Below are 21,696 nucleotides of genomic sequence, written 5' to 3' on the forward strand. Positions count from 1 at the left end.
TCTCTACCTGCAAATCCTGCTGAAGAGCAAAACTCACTACGGAAGGAATCACAGCAATGAAGGCCGTCCCCACTTGTCAAAGGAAGGAAATAAATGCTTCCAAAGACAATATATACACAAACAAGGGGAGAAAGTGAACAGAACAAGACTAAAAGGACATCCAAACCCACTTGTTACACTCCACTTCATGATGTTACATGTATAACTGAGAGCCACCAGGGCTGCACAGGCATTATCACCGAACGGTCATCATTAGCTCAAACCGCTTCTCGAAGCTCCTTGGCTCAGAGAAAAGAAAAGGAAGATCAAGGACAAACACTGTTGTGCTGCTGGCATCGAACAAGTGCTGAAACACAAGACGAACAAATGCTGAAACCCAAGATGTGTATAATAAGCAGTTCTCTGTGTACACAAACTGCTGCCGCATGTGGTAAAGGAAGTTAAGAGGGATTCTGCCTAGAGTTTGCAGTGCCTGCTGATTTGAAGGCCCATACCAGTTAATGACAGTTGTTTTGAATTGACTTGTGCAAAAGCATATTCTTCAGCATGGGCCTAAACCTATGTTAATAGGGCAACAAACAGATTTTTTTCCAGGATGTGTAAGTGTAGTGTAATTCCCACGTACAATAATATGACTATCCCAAAGGACTTCTGGCACAGAGCACTGAGGATTGTAGAACTGTTTAGGCTGGAAAAGACCTTCAAGCCCAAAATAATCATCCCCTCCACCATCAACTTTTTCAAAGATAGAATAGGGATAGCTCTGATGCTATCGCAGAAACGGGGATGTTTGTAATACCTGTAAGGCTGGCAGCCGGCCTCTGCAGGCTTCCACTCCAGAGAGGCTCTGAGTTTGACTTCAAGGAGCAATCTGACGTTCGCTTGTGAAAGCGCCGTAGGAAGAGAGATGGTGTTTCATGTTACCAACCTTACGCCTGCTTCTTACATCTCTGGCAGTGGCTACCCAGGCCGGCACTCCAGTCTGTTTTCAGCACTTGAGTCAGTGCTCTTATTCCAGAAATTTTCCAAATACAGAAAACAGAAAGAACATTTTTCAGCTGGTACCATGCGGAAGACAGGCTGGCAGGAAAGGCAGACAAGCACGCCTGAAGAACCACTGTTATTTACTACGTTTCTTCTCATTATCTTTACATCATTGTTTAAAACAATTCTTGTCCGGGTGCCTAAAAGCCAGGTGCCTGCCTTACTTTGCATGCTGGGATTTCAAAGTTCTCCTTAGTGTTTCCTATCCCAGAGAATCACGAGTGAACACCAACCAGTTTTGAAAAAAATTACAGGCAAAAAATATTCATGATAGCGCTTGCTGTTTTTAAACCACCTTCTGAGAATTTTTATGAGATCGACTAACTCGCACGGAAGGCCCCCTGTACGGTTCTCAACTGTTAATACACCAGAGTGAAAGGAGGCTCTTTTCCAGGTAAAACCAATAAATTCATACCCCGATGATGCAAATCACATCACTCCCATTTATTCAGCCCTTTCACGGTTTTACACTAAGATATTCACACCTCCATCACCATTTTAGCATAACAAGTAGACCTACCAGCAGGAAGACCACATCTTTTTGTGAGGCTGATGGAGGGGAGATTTCCACTTAATCCTGCGTGTATGGAAGCAGAAATTAGCTCTTTTACTCCACTAAAATAGAGCCTCAAAATACTTAAATTCTTTTTTCCTTAGCTCTTCCTGCTGTTGCAAAATTAACCACACGTGTCACTGGGATAGAAAGATCAGCCTCCCAGGTAATACGTTTTATTGAGTCCTCAGAACCGTATCAGCCGTCCACCAGCCTTTTTAATTTGCCACATGAACGGTTCAGGGTAACACCAGCTCCCGGACTGTTTGGGTAGGCTGGAGTTCACGCTGAGTGCCTTCCTGAACCAAACACAAGTATTCTCCAATGTGTGTACAGATTAGAGAAAGCTGCTTTTTTCACAGCAGTATTTAGATCACTTTTTAATCGCTTTAGAAGCGGATGGTTAATTTACGTCTTGCTATTTTCTTGAAAACTTTACCTGCTTCTTGTTCCATCTCGCTAAATGCAAAAGGAAAATCTCCATGGCTGATGGAGATTTTCAGCACAACCTCATAAAACTATACATGAATGCAGGGCTGATGGCCACATCTGGTACCTGCTGAACTCCCAGCAAAAATGTAACTACCAAGGAGTTAAACTCAGCCAGAAGGAAAAGAGAGCAAGTCCCAGAACCCCATGGAGTCTGACAGAAGTGAGTCCTTGCAAAAGCCTTCGGGTCTCTCAGCGTTTTCCTGTTCACTGTTTACATGAATCAATACTGCATAATAGGACAAATTCCTGCTTAGCGCTCCGTGCATCTCAGAGGTCCTGGGGAGAAATACTGCAGCACACGGCGGTACAAGGGGACAACAATTAGTGGCAGCTCTGACAAGGTGAGGTATCTTTGGAAGGCGACAAACCCCACAACTAGCACGTACATTGTTTATTGAGAAAAGCCCAGCATCCTCAGACTCTGGTAACATTTGAAATCCTTGTCTGGTTTCAATGCCTTTGCTTAGATTTGCTTTCCTATTACCCCCAAATCATAACCAAACGCTGAGCCTGAAAAAGAGCACATACGTAGTCACCCTGCCCTTCCCACCATCGGCACAGTCATTCCACTCAAAACACCCACAGAATTCAAGAAGTAGCTGCTATTTAAAACCTAGGCATAAATTTCCTTGTGTGAGTACATTCCTGATCTCTCCCATCCCCACCACCTTCCGTGTCACCAAAGGTTCTCAACATTTTTCTGTCTAAAGGGTTTTAAAAGTTTATATGAAGCCCCCAATAATATCTCAGTATTATATAGTGACTGGACACTTGTAATCTTGATTTTGCAGTATTTTAATTATGTCCAGGGAGGAAATTAGTCAAGCTTGATCAATATAAGCCACATTTAACTCAAATTAAGGAGATGTACATAATTTTTTATAACAATTAGCTACAGTGATTTAATAGAAATTGATGAAACCTCAGCATACATGTAGCCTGAATTGGAATACCTGTGTATCAAATGGAATACTTGTCTGGAAAGAGGGATAAATGTAGTAATATTAATCCTAAACAGATGACAGAATTGTAATTGGTTTTGTGGAGGAAAGAAAGTGACAATTTATTTCAACTTACATTGAACAAACACATCAGGATAAAATATTGACAAAGCTGATGATTCTGTTCCCCCATGCAGAATGCCAACTGGCATCCAGATCAAAATGCTAGTTTGGAAAACAAACCAAAATAAGAATAAAGATATCAACCATTTGAAAGATTACATTTTGCATACTGGATCATAAGCAAATTACTTTCCTCTGTAGGAATATGTAGGGAGAAAACTCTATTATATTAAGGAAAGTAACCACCTACACTTTCAAAACACAATGTATGAACGTGTATTTCTACCTGCACATGTACTGACACCCAATTTCCATGGATGGAGTTCAAGAGTGAAATCTGGACAGTTCCCTACTGCTGTGTCCCACAGAGCCCAGCACAGTCCTTGAGGTGTCACAGTGCCATGCTTTTTTGCCATTCGGTGTCATTCCATAGTGCCAGAACTCTCATTAACAAGTGAAAGGCTATTGCCCTCACTACCCTTCCAGCTGGCAGGTTAAGAAAATCTATAAAAGGAGGACAGGGCAGCCTTCAAATAACCCACAGGGCTGCAGCCATCTCAGAGACAGCCCAGCATTTGCTTCTGCTTTGCACTCCCACCACTGCCCACAACCCACAGGCTTCCACGAACATCGTCCTGCCTGAAAAAGTTCAGTGCTGAGACTGCGAGGCTCAGCAAGAAGCAGGCAGGACCGAGCATGCAGTGAGCCCTCTCCCAACAGCCAGAGGGCCACGTGCACCCAAAGTGTGAATTTTGCCCGTGCTGCCCTGCAGCACTGTTCAGGCTGCACTATTAGCGAGATCAGCATCCTGGAAGAGCTGTCCTAATGTGAGCTGAATGCATCACACGGCTCTTGCTTGCAGGTTCCCCCGAAGCAAGGATATCCATCGTGCATAGCTTCAGAAAACACACAATTACTGTTCTAAAAGAACACCAAGTTTATAAAAATCACACAGTCAACGCAATCTGTCAAGCGAGATTTCCTGAACAACCTTAATTGAGCTCCCCTGTGTATCTGCGTATTATATGGGCTTAATATTCCTGGACCACTTTCCTTCCCTAGCAGCTGTGTCTCATTTACAGAAGGGGGAGTTACTGACTCTTTCTCTGCATTTTAATTCCATACCTGGTATTTGATCCTCAGCAAACACTATCCGGTCTCTCCACTGAATGCAAAGCTGCCAATTCACTTGTGACATTTTATAGTGCTCTCCCACCAGTCTCTAACTTGTTCTAACTAAAAATCTGTACGTATTAAAGAAACAAAAACTTGAAAAACGCATACAGTACACACAGAAAAGGTCAGGCCAGAAGGTCACCGTTTGGTAAATGTTAAAACACTGGAAAGTTTGTCTTAAAATCAGAAGTGTCAGACAGTCCTCCCTATAAAACTAGAGCCAACTACGTGCAATTTACAAAAGAGCTGCCAGTCTTGAGCTATTGATCGCCCAAGGCAGAGGCAGTTTGAAGCTTTGCTGTGGAAGCCTCTTGAGCCCCGGATTCCCTCTGCTCCCAAACCCAACAAGCTCTCAGTGTCCACATACCACCAGAAGAAATCCCCAAATGCTCCAAACGTGCTGTTTCCAGGCAATTCAGAGTCAGCAGTTCCCACAGTCACTTGGGATTTGTTCTTAACTTATTGCCTAGGTTGCAAGTAAATTTCTTCCCGCAGTCAGCAGTATGGTAAATCCCAGGAGAGTTACCAGGGTGCTCTTTAGGGAAGTAGTTAAAAAAAAAAAAAAAAGTGTTTGTCAAACAATATTCTTGCCATAGGTCTCGAAAATAATAAATAAGATCACAAACAGATATTTTAAATAAATTTTGAAAAAAATATATAATCATGTTAGTGTGTATGTATTTTTCTTATGCATTCTGCTTTCAGATGAGCTGTAAAAGGAAGCAAATTTATTACTGTGTCTTTTTTCCTCCCTCTTGTTTTTAAGAGCCACAAAGGAAGTTCTCACACATTTTTTCGGCCCTTTTAAAATTAAACACGCAGGTCTCATCTCCCTCCGAACTTGTCAGAACTAGCAGGCTTACGTTATCATGGGTAGCAAAAATCTGATTAACTGAAATGGAAGGGATTTCCTCTTAATTGTATTTAAACCTATTAGATGGCAACAAGAAACTTCTGTTTCATTAAAAACACTGGAGAGAGAAGGAGCTCTCCTTGTTGCTAAGTATTGAGCAATGTTGATGCAGTTATGCAGCGAAATGTCTTAATCCATAACCAAGAATCACAGCTCAGAAACCTCCCCCAAAGGAGAAGTGAGTCAGCGATACCCCTGTGAGCCCAGGTGACACGCGGGGGGAGCAGTGCGAAACCAGATAATGAAAATAAAGAAAAAGCATGGAATGTTCACAAGCATTCCCTCCCAGTCACAAGAACCAAACTAATTTTTATTCTCTAATGTGCTTTTCTTTATAAAATATGCTCCAACTTCACCGGTTTTGGAAGTGCACACGTAAATTAGGTATAATTTAGCAGCTACATTATCTTTGTGGTAAAGGGCTGTTACTAAATCACATCACTGGAAAATTAATAATGAAACGGTTATTAGCAACCATAGGACATACACGCCACCCTCAGCATGTTTTTAATAATAAAGCAGCACTTACTCCTATGCCAGCTGACAACAAATGTGCATTAACTTGGTTCAGAATACAGGGAACGCTTTGCTTGAAAGACTGCTTGCAAACAAAAACAAGCCACAATCTTTGCCTCATATGTAAGGCTGGAACATTTTATCAGGTGTTTATTTCCTAGTCAATGAAACTACAGACTTATTTCAAAAAAATCAACCTGCACAGAAGGGAGAAAAAGCAAAAAGAAAAGCTGATAGCAATAAATACATGGCAGGAACTCTTGAAAGCAACACTCAAAACCAGATCATTCAAGAAGAAATTCTCCAGAAAAATTAAGGACTAAGGACAATCGAAAGTATGCTAAAAGTGACAACAATAATGTAGAATGCGCTCCAAAATACTTTCCATTCCATAGCATAAGATAACAAAATACTTCATTTTTAACAAGTATCACAAGGGCGTTTAACAGCAGTTATTAAATTTAATCTGTTTAAGGCAGTAACCTATACTCAAGAGTTTAAGAGAACTGTCTGAGGAGAGAGTAAAAGAATTACTGCTTATCTTCATTAAGCCTCAGAATTCTCATATCATTCAGGAGACTCAGAGAAAGCCAATGTTACGGCAGGATTTAAACAATAAATTAGTGCTTATTGATCTGTCAGCCTGATATCAGTTCTAACTAATCTAAGAGAGCGAGCTACACTCATCTTTAATTTTAAGACAATCAATGTTGGTTAATTTGACAGGATCTTTTTATAAACTTGCTTTCCTTAACAGATTACAAGAAATACAGAAATAATTTTCTTACAGAAATAAGAAAGATCAGGTTTTGCAGCTTGTGAAGATGTGAAGAACAAAACAGGTGAGACTACCATGCTCCATTGGCTTTAAGTTGAAGTGAAGTTCAGACTAGAAGTATAACATCATTTCCAGGAGAAAATAAATCTGCAGTCATTGCTACAGGACTGGTAGTAGACTCCGCAACACTAAGCTGATAAATGAAATTCAGACTTTCGAAGGGATGGAAGGGGGAGAAAGGGAACTACCTACCCGTGACACAACAAGCAAATCCCATGCAATCACACAGGTGACAGCTCTGCTCTCACCCGTGAGAAAACCCATAAACGTGCAAGAAAGACTTCCACATGCACTGCCTCCACGGGCTGCTTGCACACCTACTCAGGGCAAGAGCGGGCCCAGACAGACAGAAGGACAGGCACTTTGACAAGAAACAGCTGCTAATGCACTGCTGGTGCTGCCAGACTAGTTATTAACCTTCTAGAACAATTATTATAGTGATAAAAAGAAAATTAAGAGTTATCTAGCTACTGCAAATTGGTATTATGAAAATGAGTCCTGACGTTATGATGAAATTTCACGTGCTTCATAAGCCATTAAATACTGAGATGTAACGAGGTAGCTATCGAAGCAGTCAGGAAACAATTGCTGGAAAAGCGCCCGACCAACTGGTTAGCACAGGCCCTGATCACGCGAAGTACTGACCTGGCTAGGCTTGTCAAGCAGAATCCGCTGTCTATCACGACAGAACAGCCAAGAAAACTGAGCTGGAAGATAAATAGGTGAAAACACTTCCCCATAGGCATCGTGCAGAACGGTGACCATCAGCTATTAAAGAGTCTGAGCAGCACCGACACACAGTATTGAAAGGCAGAGGCTACAGAGCCGGAGTGATGCCAGGCTGGGCCCAGGACAGAAAGCCCCCCACCCTAACAGCCCCGAGTGAACCTGGCTCAAGGAGCATTGTGTCCCAGGTGAAACCAAATCTCTTCAGGTACTTGCAGACCAAGGCAACAGGACCAACACAGCAGAAGTGACACGTTGGGGAAGAGGGGGCTGTGACTGTTCTGAGGTGACAAATAGAGGATGCTGTTAATGTAAGAAAAATAATTGGTAACATCTGACAGGAACTCAAGAGATGATGCAGTTAGCTTGGTTAGTTTCTAGATTATCCTGAAAGAGCACAAGTGTCCAAAGGTTGTCCCGGTTTTATCAGTTCCTGCCTGCTTACAAAGTGGACGGGGAACATGCCTTGGGGTTGGGCATGACCAGGAGCTATCGCTGTCCCACCCCTCAGCTGCCCCTTTTCCAGCTTCACACTGCTTGAAACCCCCAGGATATTAACACCCCAGATATGCTGCAAAACCTCCTCAGACACCAGTCCTAGCCGAATCCAGTTCTATTTTGGCTGGAGCAGCATGGCCCGGTTCAGATCTAGGGCCAGGCAGCCTTTGCAAACTATCAACAAGGTAACATGAAGGAATTTCTGAGGAAAACTGAAATAAAACTACATATAGCTATCAATACCGCCCAGATAAACAGTAATATAGGCAGACGTTGCTAGCTTTGGGTTACATTTTGCCTCATCTTTCGATGTGTTTGGAACACTAAGGCGGTTTCTCTGCAACATATGTAAAAACTTGTGAACACAAGTGGGTATTTTACAGTATAGAGTTATTTTTACTTGAACTTGTTTGAGATGGCCTACATAATTTATAGTTAGTGTATTAACTAGCATTGCCTTCCCGAAGGCACGTTGATAAAACCAGAACGTTGTCAGATGTAGCGTACGGATTGTGGATGGCGCTTTCTATCATTTACAGCTTTGCCAAACAAATTGTTTGAGCTAAAGATTTCTCACACATGGCCTACAGCACCGGCTGCACCTTTTATTGCCCATCCCCACCTTGGAGTCAGACAAAACATTTGCTAGGGTAGTCTGTGAAGTCAGAGGAAAGTTCTTCCATTTAAAATAAATAAATAGAACGTGCAAAATTTAATTTTAAGCACTGTTTGTTTCACATCTATTTACAAACCACCACAGGAGAAAGAATTAGATCATATCCCTTCCAGTCACCTCCTTGCAACAGTGAGGAGCTGAATCAGGAGATGTTACGATGTACACGATTAGGGTCACAAACGCTCGCAGCGTCTAAAAGGGCAGAGATCAGCATGCAATAGTCACTCACCTTCCATTATTCATAAGGGCGCTCTGATAGCATTCCCACAAACGCCCAGTAGTTAATGAATCCTGAAAGCTTTTAGTTCAAACAATTATTCCTCATGAAAACGTGTACCAAAGCATATTATTTGTTACTCTATTTGCTTCTCTCCATTTAAATTTCAATTGCTGAGCAGGAAGCAGAAACAATACGAAGCCTGTTGGGTGACAGCCACAGCAGAACAAATTATGAAGGTGAAGCAGCTGATGAGCACAAGCGCTAGATAAAAATAAGACCTTCAAAGCACATCGTGGTGAACACCACATGTCTATAAAATGAGGGTCAGCTTATGAATTATTTACAAGTCAAAATGGGGATATCATTACTATTTGTTACATTCAGTTCAAAATGGCTCCAATCAACTCTGCCTTTACCTGAACAGTTATAATCTACAAGGTACTGACTCTTGAGAATCACGCGGTAAAGCTCAGGTGCTACTGATAATCATAGGAATTGCATTAGAAGAGCGGCTTTCAATGACTCTAACCCTGCTTCCCCCACAAGAGGGATGCTTGCTGGGAATGCTGCAGCTCGGAGCTAGCAGTGGAACCTCAGAGCCCTCCACGCAGCCATGGCCAGAAGCAGAGATGTGCAGGGCTGCTAAATGCGGATGGTCTTCATCCCGTCGCTTGGTAAGCAGCATGATTTGAGCATAAAACTTCGGGACTGGCTGAAGAGTGGAGAGGGGCAAGTCAATTTAGAAGGCCAACCTGCCTGCTAAAGCCTTTCTGCCACACTCAGCAGCGCTCTGCCTTCCCCCAGGAGATAGGCCAATCTTCACGCATCACAAGGGAGAAAAATCCGGCTGTGTGCTTGCAGTGCTCCTCTCGCCACGGGTGAAAGGTGCATTGAGAGATGTTACAATCTGTTTCCATCTGAATTCCTTGAGCTGATAAGCGTTTCTGAGTGCCTGGGTTTCACCTCCCAGGGAGACTGGAGCTGGGAACTGCCCCGTTATATCTGCGTGCTCTCTCACATACATATATACATCCTCCTTCTACAGAGAAAACATTTGTTGTAAGCATATGGAGAGGCCCTGCTGGAGGCCAGCATTTAATGCTCTAGTTAATAACATTTTCAAAGAACAAAAAAAAAGGGGGGAAGAAAAAAATGAAATTCACTGGTATGTGAACACAAATGGCACATTCAATGACTCTCAGGTGTAACAGGATTTGCCAAGGTTTAAGCAAGCAAGCTTAAAGACTTCCTAGGGCTCAAATAAATAAACAGACATGGCCCCCATGTAAAACATGGAACAATCAGCTGCCTGTATACACACACACAAACATGTGAGAGGATAGGGGAATTCAGCCTGTTTGTGGTCATTTTGAGGTGCACTGACAGCAATTTGCATTAGGATAGGCTTTCTGACGTTCTCAAATACTACTGAACAGTTGTTTTTAAATGTCAGACAACATTTAGTTGACTCGTCTTGCATGGTCCTCCTCTTCTGCGCAGGGAGTAACAGCCGTCTGGCTGATGCTCTGGGTCGTTTTCCTCCTGGCTGGATTTCTCGATTTAGCTGCCAGCATTTTTGTTCTTTGATGACTGGGTTTTTAAGCTGGTACCCACTGCTGATGATAATGGCTAGTCAGGTCTATTACAGCACAGTGTAATACCAACAGCCTACATCCCAGAAAGGGGAGGAAAAAAAAAAAAGAGAGGTTGGAGCACAGAGAGGCAGAATGTGTGGGTATGGATTTCACTCCAGGATCAGCTGTGCCTTCCTTGACTAATTAATCTGCGAGATCTGAACAGTCGGTAGAATGGAAAAAATGGGTCAGGTTGGCAGCATGGGACTTAAATAAATAAAAATGAGGCATTAGCTTAAACTGTGTCTGTGCTTTGTCCAGGTTTGAAGACAACACAGTATAAAATGCAGTCTATCAGATGAACTGCTGACAAGTTAGATGAAGGCACACTGTGAGGCTTCTTGTCTTACAGGAACATCGGCATCGGTACCCCTACAAGAGACCAGACTGTGACACTATCACGGTGCCGAGGACAGTTTGCATTTAACACATGCAAATTCTGCAGGCTCCTTGCAGGGAAGTTTAACACCTAAAAGATAAAGGCACACAGCTACAGTTTGAATTTAAAATTTATATTATATGTACATGTTTCTCTCCCAAAGTCTTGGAGGTCTCAAATAGGCAATGCCAAAGGGGGAAGCCCAGCACTCCGTCCTGTGCATTACTACCTGCTCTCCTCACCCAGCCTGTGATTTGTGGAAGCAGAGCTGAAGGACTGACCACCACAGAGAACACCATCATTCCTCACTGCAAAATGAGCTCACATCTGACTGGGGTAAAACTGATTGCTCACCACGGGGATGTGGAGCAGTGCTCAGGAACAAGAACTTTGCTTTGTTGTGACAGTGAATTGATTTCACGATTCCTGCACTTCTCAGAGCTCAGTTGCCAATCAATTTGGTGTAGATGTTCCACAGATGAATTCAGTGCGTTTTGAGACCTGAAGGTGATCACGCTGGGACATCACAGAATCTGTACCCTTGCCACCACACACACACAAAAAAGACAGAGGCAGGAGACCTACTTCCTTACAGCTTTGAGACCTCCATTCTTCATTCAAATGGCAGTAAAATAATTCCACAATTAAAGAAACCAGACACCCATATGCCAGGAGTAAGTGCATACAAGTCTTGTTTTTTCCAGGAAAACAAAGCCAAGCAGCTGAACACACCTCATGACAAACCCAATCCTAAGCAGATTCCCAGAAGATCACCTCTCACAGTAAGGTAAGCTGTGGTGTACATTGAGTTGGTTTGAAGCTGCCAGCCATGTTCACGTCTCGGCACTAACCTACAGCTCTCAAATGCAGTGCTGATTTAATCTGAGAAGAGTTACGGAAAATAACTTGTTCTCGCCTTTCTTCAGAGTGCCTCTTTTCCCACTTGCCTCTGCCCACTCCCTTCCTACCCTCGGAGCACGAGCAGACTTCGCTCGATCTGTTACCAGCTCTCATCTGGGATAAATCTCGCCTTCTAAGAGGTACCAAAGAATAAGTGCTGGGGCCTCAATAATGTTTTAAAAGGATCACTGAGCAGAACAACTTCGCAACACTAATCCTGGCTCCCAGTTGTGCACACAGACAACTGAGCCACCTGCCAACATTTAAAGCAAAAGACTTGAACAAATTTCTTTGGGAATTTACTGACTAACCTCCCTCCTCCTCCACAAAGGAAATGCTGTGCTCCGCTCCTGCCCTCTTTGGGCAGATCACTCTTGTCCTCTGTCCAGGATTTTATTTTGGTCTTGTAATTGTTGTCTGCTACAGGAGTTACTTAGGGCTACAGAAGACAAATGGCAGGCAAAAGCAGCTAAGAACCACTGAATTTGTCCAAAAGCATTACATGGCACATATTTCATTCTGTAACTTCACTAGGCAGCCACTATAAAAGGCCCAGACTCTTCTCCTTGTCCAGAAGCAATTCAGGCCCTGGGGAATGCTCATGAATAGTGGCTAATGTGGATGATGCCATCTATAATGCAACAGGGTACAAATATATAATTAGCAGTTTTCTCTCAGGGTCGCTTTTCTCTTGCTGTAGCTTTCGCTCAGCTTGCTTTCTCAGGCCGAGGACTGCTCTTACTTGCTGCAGGGCAAATCACGACCAAGCTCCAGCGAAGCCACCAGTGATACCCCAGTGAAAGAAATCCAGCTTGGTTTCTAGGGGTACTACTCAGCATTCATTAGTGCCACCTCAAATGTTCCTGTGAAACTCATCCAGCCAAGAGGTTGGTCTCCCACTTGTGCTGGGTATCACTAGGTCACAATTTACAGCAAGACAGAAGAAAATGTTCAACCTTCATCCATGTTAAAGCAAAAGCTGAGAGCAGAGCACGTGAACTGAATAAAAGGGATTTCACAGGAGCCATGAGGACACCAGGAACAGAGCAGTAAGCTTTTACTGGGATCTTTGCACTTCTAGTGGTGTCTTAAAGACATTGAAAGGGGAAGAACTGTCATGACGAAGAACTGGGGGCATCTGTGAGGCAGGACTTTACCAGCACAGGTGGAAGGCATTTACATCTGGTTCTGCAGCACAGCAGCTGCCTTCAGTTCCCTGTTAAACTTCTGCCCTCCTTTCTGCACACAACATTGGTAACATCTAGTTGTTTATGTTTCATGGGCATCAAAGGGCAGATGAGATTCTTCCTATCCCATCCTTCCTATGGAGGCCTCCTATTGTCTTTACTAAGCTTGCACCTCCTCTCCTAGCACATGCCTTGTGGTGCTGCCCTCCGCTCTCATCTCACCCATTTGTCTGCTGCATCCCTTACAGCCAGCATCCTGGGTGCGTTTCGCTGTCACTTCTTGGCAGGAAGGGGTCACTGCTCGTGGCACGAGAGCCTGTAACGCATTAAACACAAATCTTCCACGTTGTCACCTGAAGCAGAGAGCGCATCTTTAATTCTGTCTCACAGTAACCACCACAACCTGCGATGTCTCTTTGATTTACACATCTCCCCCTCACTCCCTCCCTGGCAGTTTTCTGCTCTTTTTCTCTGCCCAAAACTCACAGCACGCTTGAAAACTGTCAAGTGGTTTCCATTTGTATCCAGGAATCTCAGTATTAATAATACATTTTTACTCTATTATTTCTACACTTTCAGTGAACTTCATAGCGAGCTGACAATTTCTGCCTTATAAACACTCCCATGACATGATTTCAAGAAATCTGGATGGCATCTACAATCGCAACGGGAACTGCAGTTCAGCTACATGAGCCTCTGCTTTCAGGAGGGATGCTCGTGTCCATCACTGTGGCACCTGGGACTTGTTATCATCAAGTCACTACAGCAGTGTGAAACGCGCTGTTTCAAACCCCAGCTGCTAGGGAAAGGCAAGCCCAGCTGTCTTCTGCTTGGAGAGGCCAGGAAAGCAAAGTGGAAATCACCCGATTTATTTTCTGTACAACAAAGAGGGCAATAAAACAAGATAATACCATCTCAAGAGCCAAGCAAGAAAATCATTCACACTTCCTTTCCTGACCTCCCAAAAAAAGGGAGTGCAGAGCAAGAGACCGCAGGCAGTAAGTCTGCAGGACAGCACAGATGGGCCGTAACTCATCAGGAGCTCCTCCAAAGTACAAGGCAAATGAGTGGCTCATTAAGGGTTACACTCCAAACGGTGTGGGGGCTCTGCAGTGGGCACAGGAGACAGCTGGGAGCATAACCAGAGCATGGAGGAGCTGTTTGGTGAGTGTCTGCTGTGAGGGTGCTGTGAGCACCTCAGAGCATGCCTCCCCCACAGCAGCTCTCGTTCAGCCAGGAAATGGGGCTAAAACTTACGAGGGTAAGTAAGTAATGCTGGTAAGATAACCCAGCACTGGAGGGATCCAGATGACTTGGCTAGTCCCTGGCACACAAAGGTCTGGTTTTGTTCCCCAGGCATCCCTTTTGTTCCCTTCAGCATCCCAGCCGCCAAACAACTCTCAGACCAAAGACCAGGTTTTACCTTAGTGCAGGGAAACAACGTACAGCAGATACAGTGCCAAAGTAAAAAGGTCGGCTGCATGTCGGGTTCACCAAAAACACAAGGCCAAGTCCACATGGTTGGACTTTGGGGACATCATCGCCTTCATTAGGTGCTTACTCTCAGATGCACTGAACTGTTTTTACTTCTGTGACCCCTGAATTAAGCTGCTACACCAAGGCAAAGAGCTGTGAAGTATTCAACACACTGGCAGTCATCAACTTTCCGTGACCTGATACAAAACCCAGTGCTTTCTGTGAGGAAGGGAGGATTGATTATATTCAGGCTAAAGCCAAGGGATCATAAAAAGTGAGCCTCCAAGTCTGGAAGGCTGGTTTCAGACTGAATTCAATGTTCAGAAAATTATGCTTTTCACGTTTTCTTCCTGCTTTTTTTCCCATAAAGCCCCTCAATCTCCACCACATATCCCTCTGCCTTCCTGCATGTCACACCGATCCAATTTTGTCCCACATCCTCACCCTTCCTACTACTGCTCTCCAGCCCTCTGCAACCCTGCGTGATGGGGACGTGCAAAAACTCAACCCCTTCTCCTAAACTTGGGTTAGGCAACCTGCATTTGTTATGTTCCTGTCAACATTTCCTTGGCTGTTCCTGCACTGCCGGAGCTGCCCACCTCCCCTTGCACGAACTGTATTCTCCTTCCCGGGTTCACCCGTGTCCTGCAGGCACCACACGCTTTCAGCGGCTCAACGCACACCAGCCATGGACACGCGGCCTGTGACTCACGATTTGAGTCAGCATTAAGCTGCTTTCCCAAACCCAAATCCAAATCATCTGACCAAGCATGCCTCAGAGTACGACCACAATCTGCCTTAAAAATGCAGCTCTGTGCCCAGGCCATGTTTGCTGATGGAGAAGTCTCCCTTGCTACTTCCTAACACACAATTTCTAGACAGTTGGAGTGCTACAGAAATACCTTGGTAGTCAAGGTCCATCCTCCTACCTCAGCTGTGGATACTTCTCTTAGCTACATTTATTACTTCTAGTATCCCATGCCAAAATTAAATACAGCGTGGAATGAATTAGTAATAATAACTCTAATAGGTAAGATCCACAGATTAACCTGTTACTGCCATTAGAACTAAGTAAGAGCGAGCAAACTGCTGCTGGCAGTAAGATTTGACATTTAAGCACGCATCGTGCACAGCCAGAGTAGCTCTGAATGAGTGCAGATGAGGAATTCTTATTGTGTAAGTTATTAAGTATTATTAAGTTCGGCAGCTGTGGAATAGATGAAACTGTGAAATGCATTTTGGTGCAGTCCAGCCCCTCAGTCCAGCAGCTACAGGGGTGCACAGAAGAACATGCCGACACAACAGAAGTTCCCAAACAATTGGAGTGTCAATAAGTGGGGGAATACCAGCAGAGCTAAAAAGCTGTATTCGGGAATCATTATTTCATCACCAAACGCAGGGGGCCTCGTTTTGTTCTCAACTACAGTGATAAAAAAAAGTTACTGTGGAATCAGAGGAATCACACTGCAAGAAGGAAGTGTTAATAGCAGAATTAGGTTTATGCTACCTGTGAAGAGATGTGCAACATCTGCTGCACTGCTCTTACGTTGCTCCTAGATGTGTGGCAGTCCCCGTACTTACAACAGGAGGTACAGCAAACAATCACTTTTGTTAGCAGTAAAGCAGTAAAAGATACTCTCCAGCAGGCGCTGCAGAACGTCTTACAGAGAGCTGTCTCACCGCTTATCAAAAAGAAAAAAAAGACAAAGAACACAATAGCCTAATTTAGATATATCCTTTGTAAGCCATCATCAGCCAAAATTATATGAAAGTGATGTACAATATGATCTCTACTTGATGTTTCTAATCACATCGACCATTATTAAAAAAGCAAAGTCTTTCACTAAACTATTAAAATTTCTTTACAACTTGGACCCACCCAAAAGATTTTGGACTTTGCACTCATCCCATTGCCAGGCCAGAAGCATGAGCTTGTTCCCAACACGAGCAGGTGAAACACACACTGGAGACGTTTACTTTTACAGTGCAGTTCTAATGTAAATGTCAAAAAAAATCTGTCTCGATTTTTATTTTTATTTTCCTCTAAATCATCTGTCATACGTTCTTTATTCTAGCGAAGTACAATTCCTTTTACGGAGATAGAGCTTGGGGAGCTTTATCTCCAGCTTCAGATCACATGTAAGATATTTCAAGTGCAGATAAAGAGCTAGATTAAAATAGTATCAGAGGCTGCAAAACACAGCTCCTATTGTCAATTCTTCACTGTGCCTTCAGTGCCCTTTTAACAGAAATCCTCAAAGATTATGCTCAGGATTTGGAGAGGGGAAAAAAATAAAAATCAGAGATTACAATTCCAGGATGGAATCTAAGTATGCTTCTACGGGGACATTCACAAAGATTCACGCCCAGCCAAATTTTAATGAGGATATTACAAGCTCATCTTGAACACAAATGCAAAGCCATCCCAGATTTCAAGTCATTAATGACTCAAGTTCTTCAGTGAAGACCCAACGCACAGGCATTGTGAGATGGTGCTTTCCTTAGGTCTCTGATAAATAGATCATCTTTCACTTTATCAACAAAATCTCTTCTGAAGCAGATGCAGACTGTTCTGCGGTCTGGAGAACTAAACTGGGACAACTGAAAGCAGGGTTTTAAAGGGGGAAGTTCTGAACCAGATTAATCACAACCCGTGCCTCTGCTAGATCCATTTTACTCCAGTACAATACCTATGGCTGTGATATAGAGTCTCCGAACCAAACAAAAGGGAAGGAGAATGTGCCTTTGTTAACCAATCTCTGAGCAAAGAAAGAATAAAATGAAAGATAAGTAGTTTCTATACCTTTTGTGAATTACAGCTACAAAATGCTGTGAATAAGAATTGAGTATCCAGCTATGTTCATTACGCTTTCATTCTCATCTTCCCTTCCTGTGAGGGCATGCAGGAAGGCTGTATGTGGACTGCATATAAAACCTTACACTTATACATGCAGCTGTGTAATTCATGGGTTTCTGTAAATATCCAGCAAGACAACTAATAGCAGGATCTATTTAGTACGCACCACCTCAAAAAAAAAAAGTCACTATCCCTGGGAAGAAGGAAATGCATCGATATAGCAAGAGTTACTCTTGCTATTACTCTCAGGATATGAGATACGACTCCTAAATACTACCCCTTCCTACTTATCTTTACCTATTAAATCAGGATGTTCTCTGCAGTACTGGATGATGGCTTCATTTGCACAGGTCTCCAAGCACTGTTGAGAGATCTCACAGGAACTGATGGAGCTAAGGGCAGAGCCTAACATCACACGATTACATTTCCTCCAGTGCTGCTGCTTTACAAAGAAGAAAAAAGAAAAAACACCCCCCTCCCCAAACCACGTGGTCGTGGTGGTGGGTGCAGGAAGATGCTGTGAACCAAGGTGTGGGGTTAGTGTAGGGGTGGGCCTGGGAGGACAGGAACCTCTGAAGGTCATTTTTTCCACCTGTGAAAATGCAATGTTTAATTTGACCACGAATCAATTAGCCTCCAGCACACCCCACACACTGAGAGTATCTATTACCTCAAGTCCTAAACAACAGCTCCCAAATTAGGGGAAACGAACTTCCACAACCACATCTAAACCAATCATACCTAAAATCTTTAGAGCCCCCTCTTTTCCTTCCATCCTAGTGTCAGAAGAATGTCAAATAATAGGGAAAATTCCTGCTAGGCTTCTCCCTCAGTCCAGTGGGATCTCTAAACCCTTTATGAGCACTCACAATGAAAACCTAAAGATAATGCCCCCCACTTAAGCTGAATTATGGCACACTCCAACATGTGCTCACCGAGAGGTGGGGACCCACAGGGTGCAGGAAGGCAGGTCCTGCACCTCTCTGCGCTGAGCTGTGCACACACATCCAAAGCAGTGCCAGCATCTCAGCTTCCTGAGGCCTTCAGGGCCCTTTTTATAACATGCATTTCAACCAGTGGTTTATGACTCCCCCCCAGCTCCATATACCAATTTGAGATAAACACGTTATTGGTCTATAACTCGAGAAACAAGAACTGCCATGGCAGTTCTATGGGAACACTTTATTCAGAAAAAGCTCTTGTGCCAGTTAAACAGGCTTAAGCTGTAGCTCAAGACTGCAGCTTTCGCAGGTGTCACCGATTTCTCCTGGAGAGCTATCAGAAACTACCGCAAAAGACACTTGTCTGCTGACCTCAGCAGCAGCCACACCAAAGGCCCCTCGGCTCAGCTGACGAGTCAGTCTGAAGCTGCAGAGCTTTGGTCTGAGGCTCACAGACGGTCACACAGTTTCTTATGCAGACTGGTATTCACCTGCTCCATGACCTCCGGCTCAAGAGGAGGGCAGTATAGTCACAGTGGGGAATGAAGAGCAGTTCTCCCTGACATAACACCGTCCGCACTGTGGAGTATGTCCTGCATGGGTTTTGGCACCAGGAAGAATGTTTTGCTCTCTTCATCCCTTTCATACTCACTGCTAGAGACAGCACAGCACCTCCCGCACCCATTGTGAACCAAAACACAGCTTGTGTTTACTGTTTTAGGCATCTCCAGATCAGAACGGTATAACCAGTTGCCAGCAGTCAATGCCTAATTAAATGGGAAGTAAAAATAAGAAAAAAACACTATTAACCTAAACCCAACCTAAAATGATCACCCAAATCTGCAAGATGGATTTTCTTAAGAATTATTCACAAGAAAAGGCCAAAAAAAAGAGAGTAACAAGAACGTAAATACTCTGGAAGTGCTCTACTTGGTCACCTATAAAATGAATTTCCACTAGGTACAGGAGAGCACTGAAAGGCATAGCGAAACCACAAACAAACTTCAGGAAATTCTGCAGAGACCAAGTCTCCTGTTAAAGCCAGGGAAAAAATAACAGAGCTCATTCATCTTACATCCTCTGCCTAGCAAACATCATCAAATATACAGTCAGTGGGTTAACCTGAACCGCAGCAGAGTGAAAGGGTTCACAGAGGAGGAATTATTCTTCTGAATACAAACTGGCTTCAGCAAAGCAAGAAGGGAGATTTTTCTGTAACAGCATGCGTGTGCTGCTCTGACAGCACAAAGAAATTAGGTGTTGTGCGCTAATATATCCAGCACTAGCTTCTGCTGGAGGCAGGATGTCAGCCACAAAGGGCCAATAGACTGATCCCATATGACAATCCTGTATTCCTGTGTATTTAACCATATAATTAAAACCTTCTGCTGCTACACATACTAATTACATGGACAGCGTTTGTTTCAGGAGTCAGCAGCCCCCTGACTGACAGTGTGGCAGCACCAGGTGACTGCAGCAGTTAGGCAAACGCTGACAATTTGGAGCTGTCAGCATTGGACACCCTGGTAGGGCTGGATGGAGCATTTACACGCATCTCCGCTGGACTCGGTAAGTACCCTTAAAATCACCAAAGACTGAATTGCTCCAAGTGTAAGAGGTGTTGCCTGAAATTGTCTCAGAAGGAACCCCTGACAAAGCCAGATCCCTGGGAACTTCAGACGGACCTCGACAGAGGCTGCTCCACATTAAGTCTGGGAAGTTGCAGCTCAGGCTTGTGGCTAACCAAGGCTTCACCTACCTGTCCCCAGTGACGGTGTTGTGCCCAGTTCTGGTAATTGCCATAGATGGTGTCTTCAGCAGTGTGGCAATAGGTCCTGAAGCAGACTAATCACGTGCAGGCAAAGCTGCACTGAGGAAGGAACAAGATTTAACTTGATATAATCCGTCTGCCCCTTCCAACAGCACGTGCAAGTCTGCTACCAAAGCTCTGCCTGCCTCCAGGTGCACCTTATTGAGCCTCAGCCCACAACCCCAGCACAAAACCCTAGAGATTCCTGCAGACCTTCAGCTGGGCTTCACACCTCTAAAGGACACTAATGCTTAGAGTTAACCCTTCCAGTTCCCAAGAAAAGAGGCATTTCCACATATGAGACATTAGCCACAAACGTATCAGAGCAGCACTGTGGAGTGCAGAACAACGTGTGCATCTGAGGCCCAGGAAATTCCCCACTCCTGCATGCAGGGAGCTCACGAGCTTGAGCTCAGCCTGTGTAAACAGCTCTGCTGACCACACGCATTCAGTCATACTTAATCCTTTGAGGTTGCCCTGAATGCTCTCTGTATACATTAACAATTTGGTTTCCTTGAGCGAACCTCAGACCTAATGATGACAGCAAGCTCTGGCCACCACAAGGCCTGTGGGCCGAGGCCTGGCTGCTGGGGAGGTAACTCAGCGCCGCGCCGCAGCACAGCCTCTGGTCGGGAGATGCGGCACCGCTGCCTAGCTCTGGTTAATCCCTGCCACCCGGAGGCCTCCAGGAAATGGCTGGCTGTAATCACCACGCTGCCTTTTAAGCGAAAGGACAGCGTTAGATGTCATCAGCCGTTCTCTGTCACACTGCGCTGTCCACAAGAGATAATGAGCCCGGAGGCTGCGCCGCTGCAGCCCCTTCAGTGTGATGGCCAACACAGGACTTCGTGGCACACCCTGCCAAGAGTCTGTCCTGGAGGCTCCTGTAGGCACAAGGCACACTGACCGGTGTCTCCACACATGTATTTTTTCTTGCAGACTTGCACTGAGGGTTGAGGATGAATTTTCTCCTTTCTCACAGCAGAAACTTGCAGCCCACAAGGAAACCAACACTTAGTACAGCTCCTTAAGGGCTGCTTTGGCTTAAAAAATATCCCTTGCTGCGTTTAGCAGGAACTTCGAAAATCACTTCCATTACAGGCACCCACAGCTGTAACCTGCTGGACCACATCCTATGGCTTTTCCCTCTTTTTTGGTTAATCCTGGATGTTACAGAATTGTGGTGTTTACAGTTATGTTCATTTTCCCATTCCTAACTGCAGTGAAACATTACCTGAGTTTTTCCAGCCCCCCTCCATGCTCTTCTGTTCCCAGTGACAACTCCCTTCCAGCTGGGTGCAGTAAACCCGTGCTGCCGAGTGGCAGTGAGACCCCATGCTGAGTCACAGCGAGCTGAGGCACAAACAGCTCCACTGGATACCGGAAAAACAAAACAACAAACCAAACCCAAACCTCGGATGCTTATTTAAAGATACACAGTGTTGATCTAAAGAGCTGGGGCTCTTTAGAGGGGCTAATGGAGTCAAAACATTTCTAATTTGTGAAATTTTAGCCAAATTTACTGATGGGGGATACCAAACTAAGCTATACTCAATCACAAGGCATTAATAAACACCAGCACAGTGAGCTAGGCTCAAAGCTCAGTGACGCCAGAATAAATCCAGCTGCAACTTACAGCAGCATCACCAGGAAAGCTCTGTCCTTGCAAACCTATCCAATGGGCCACGGGAAGATTTCAATTGCAGAGAAAAAGGGTTAGGGAGGACCCATCCATCTATACCCTGTACCACTCCTGGATTGGTTTAATTGCACAGCATCCGTCACATATTGCAAGT

The 21,696-nt window shown here is 44.3% G+C and overlaps 1 protein-coding gene across 4 annotated transcripts in view; it reads right to left on the reverse strand.

Moving 5' to 3' along the window:
• The window catches only part of LRP8 (LDL receptor related protein 8), a 169,603-nt gene that overhangs the window by 101,309 nt on the left and 46,598 nt on the right, over window positions 1-21,696 (reverse strand). Inside the window, exon 1 of one of the 4 annotated variants that reach the window (XM_035332682.1) lies at window positions 18,743-18,830. The exons of the other annotated variants lie outside the window; for them this stretch is intronic. Within the exon in view, the coding sequence (XP_035188573.1) occupies window positions 18,743-18,815 (73 nt within the window). The 5' untranslated portion in view covers window positions 18,816-18,830. Of the gene's footprint in view, window positions 1-18,742; window positions 18,831-21,696 lie in introns of those variants that run through there. 4 annotated transcript variants of the gene reach the window in all.

Source organism: Oxyura jamaicensis, chromosome 8 (assembly GCF_011077185.1).
Source record: "Oxyura jamaicensis isolate SHBP4307 breed ruddy duck chromosome 8, BPBGC_Ojam_1.0, whole genome shotgun sequence".
In the NCBI taxonomy this organism is placed as follows: Eukaryota; Metazoa; Chordata; class Aves; order Anseriformes; family Anatidae; genus Oxyura; species Oxyura jamaicensis.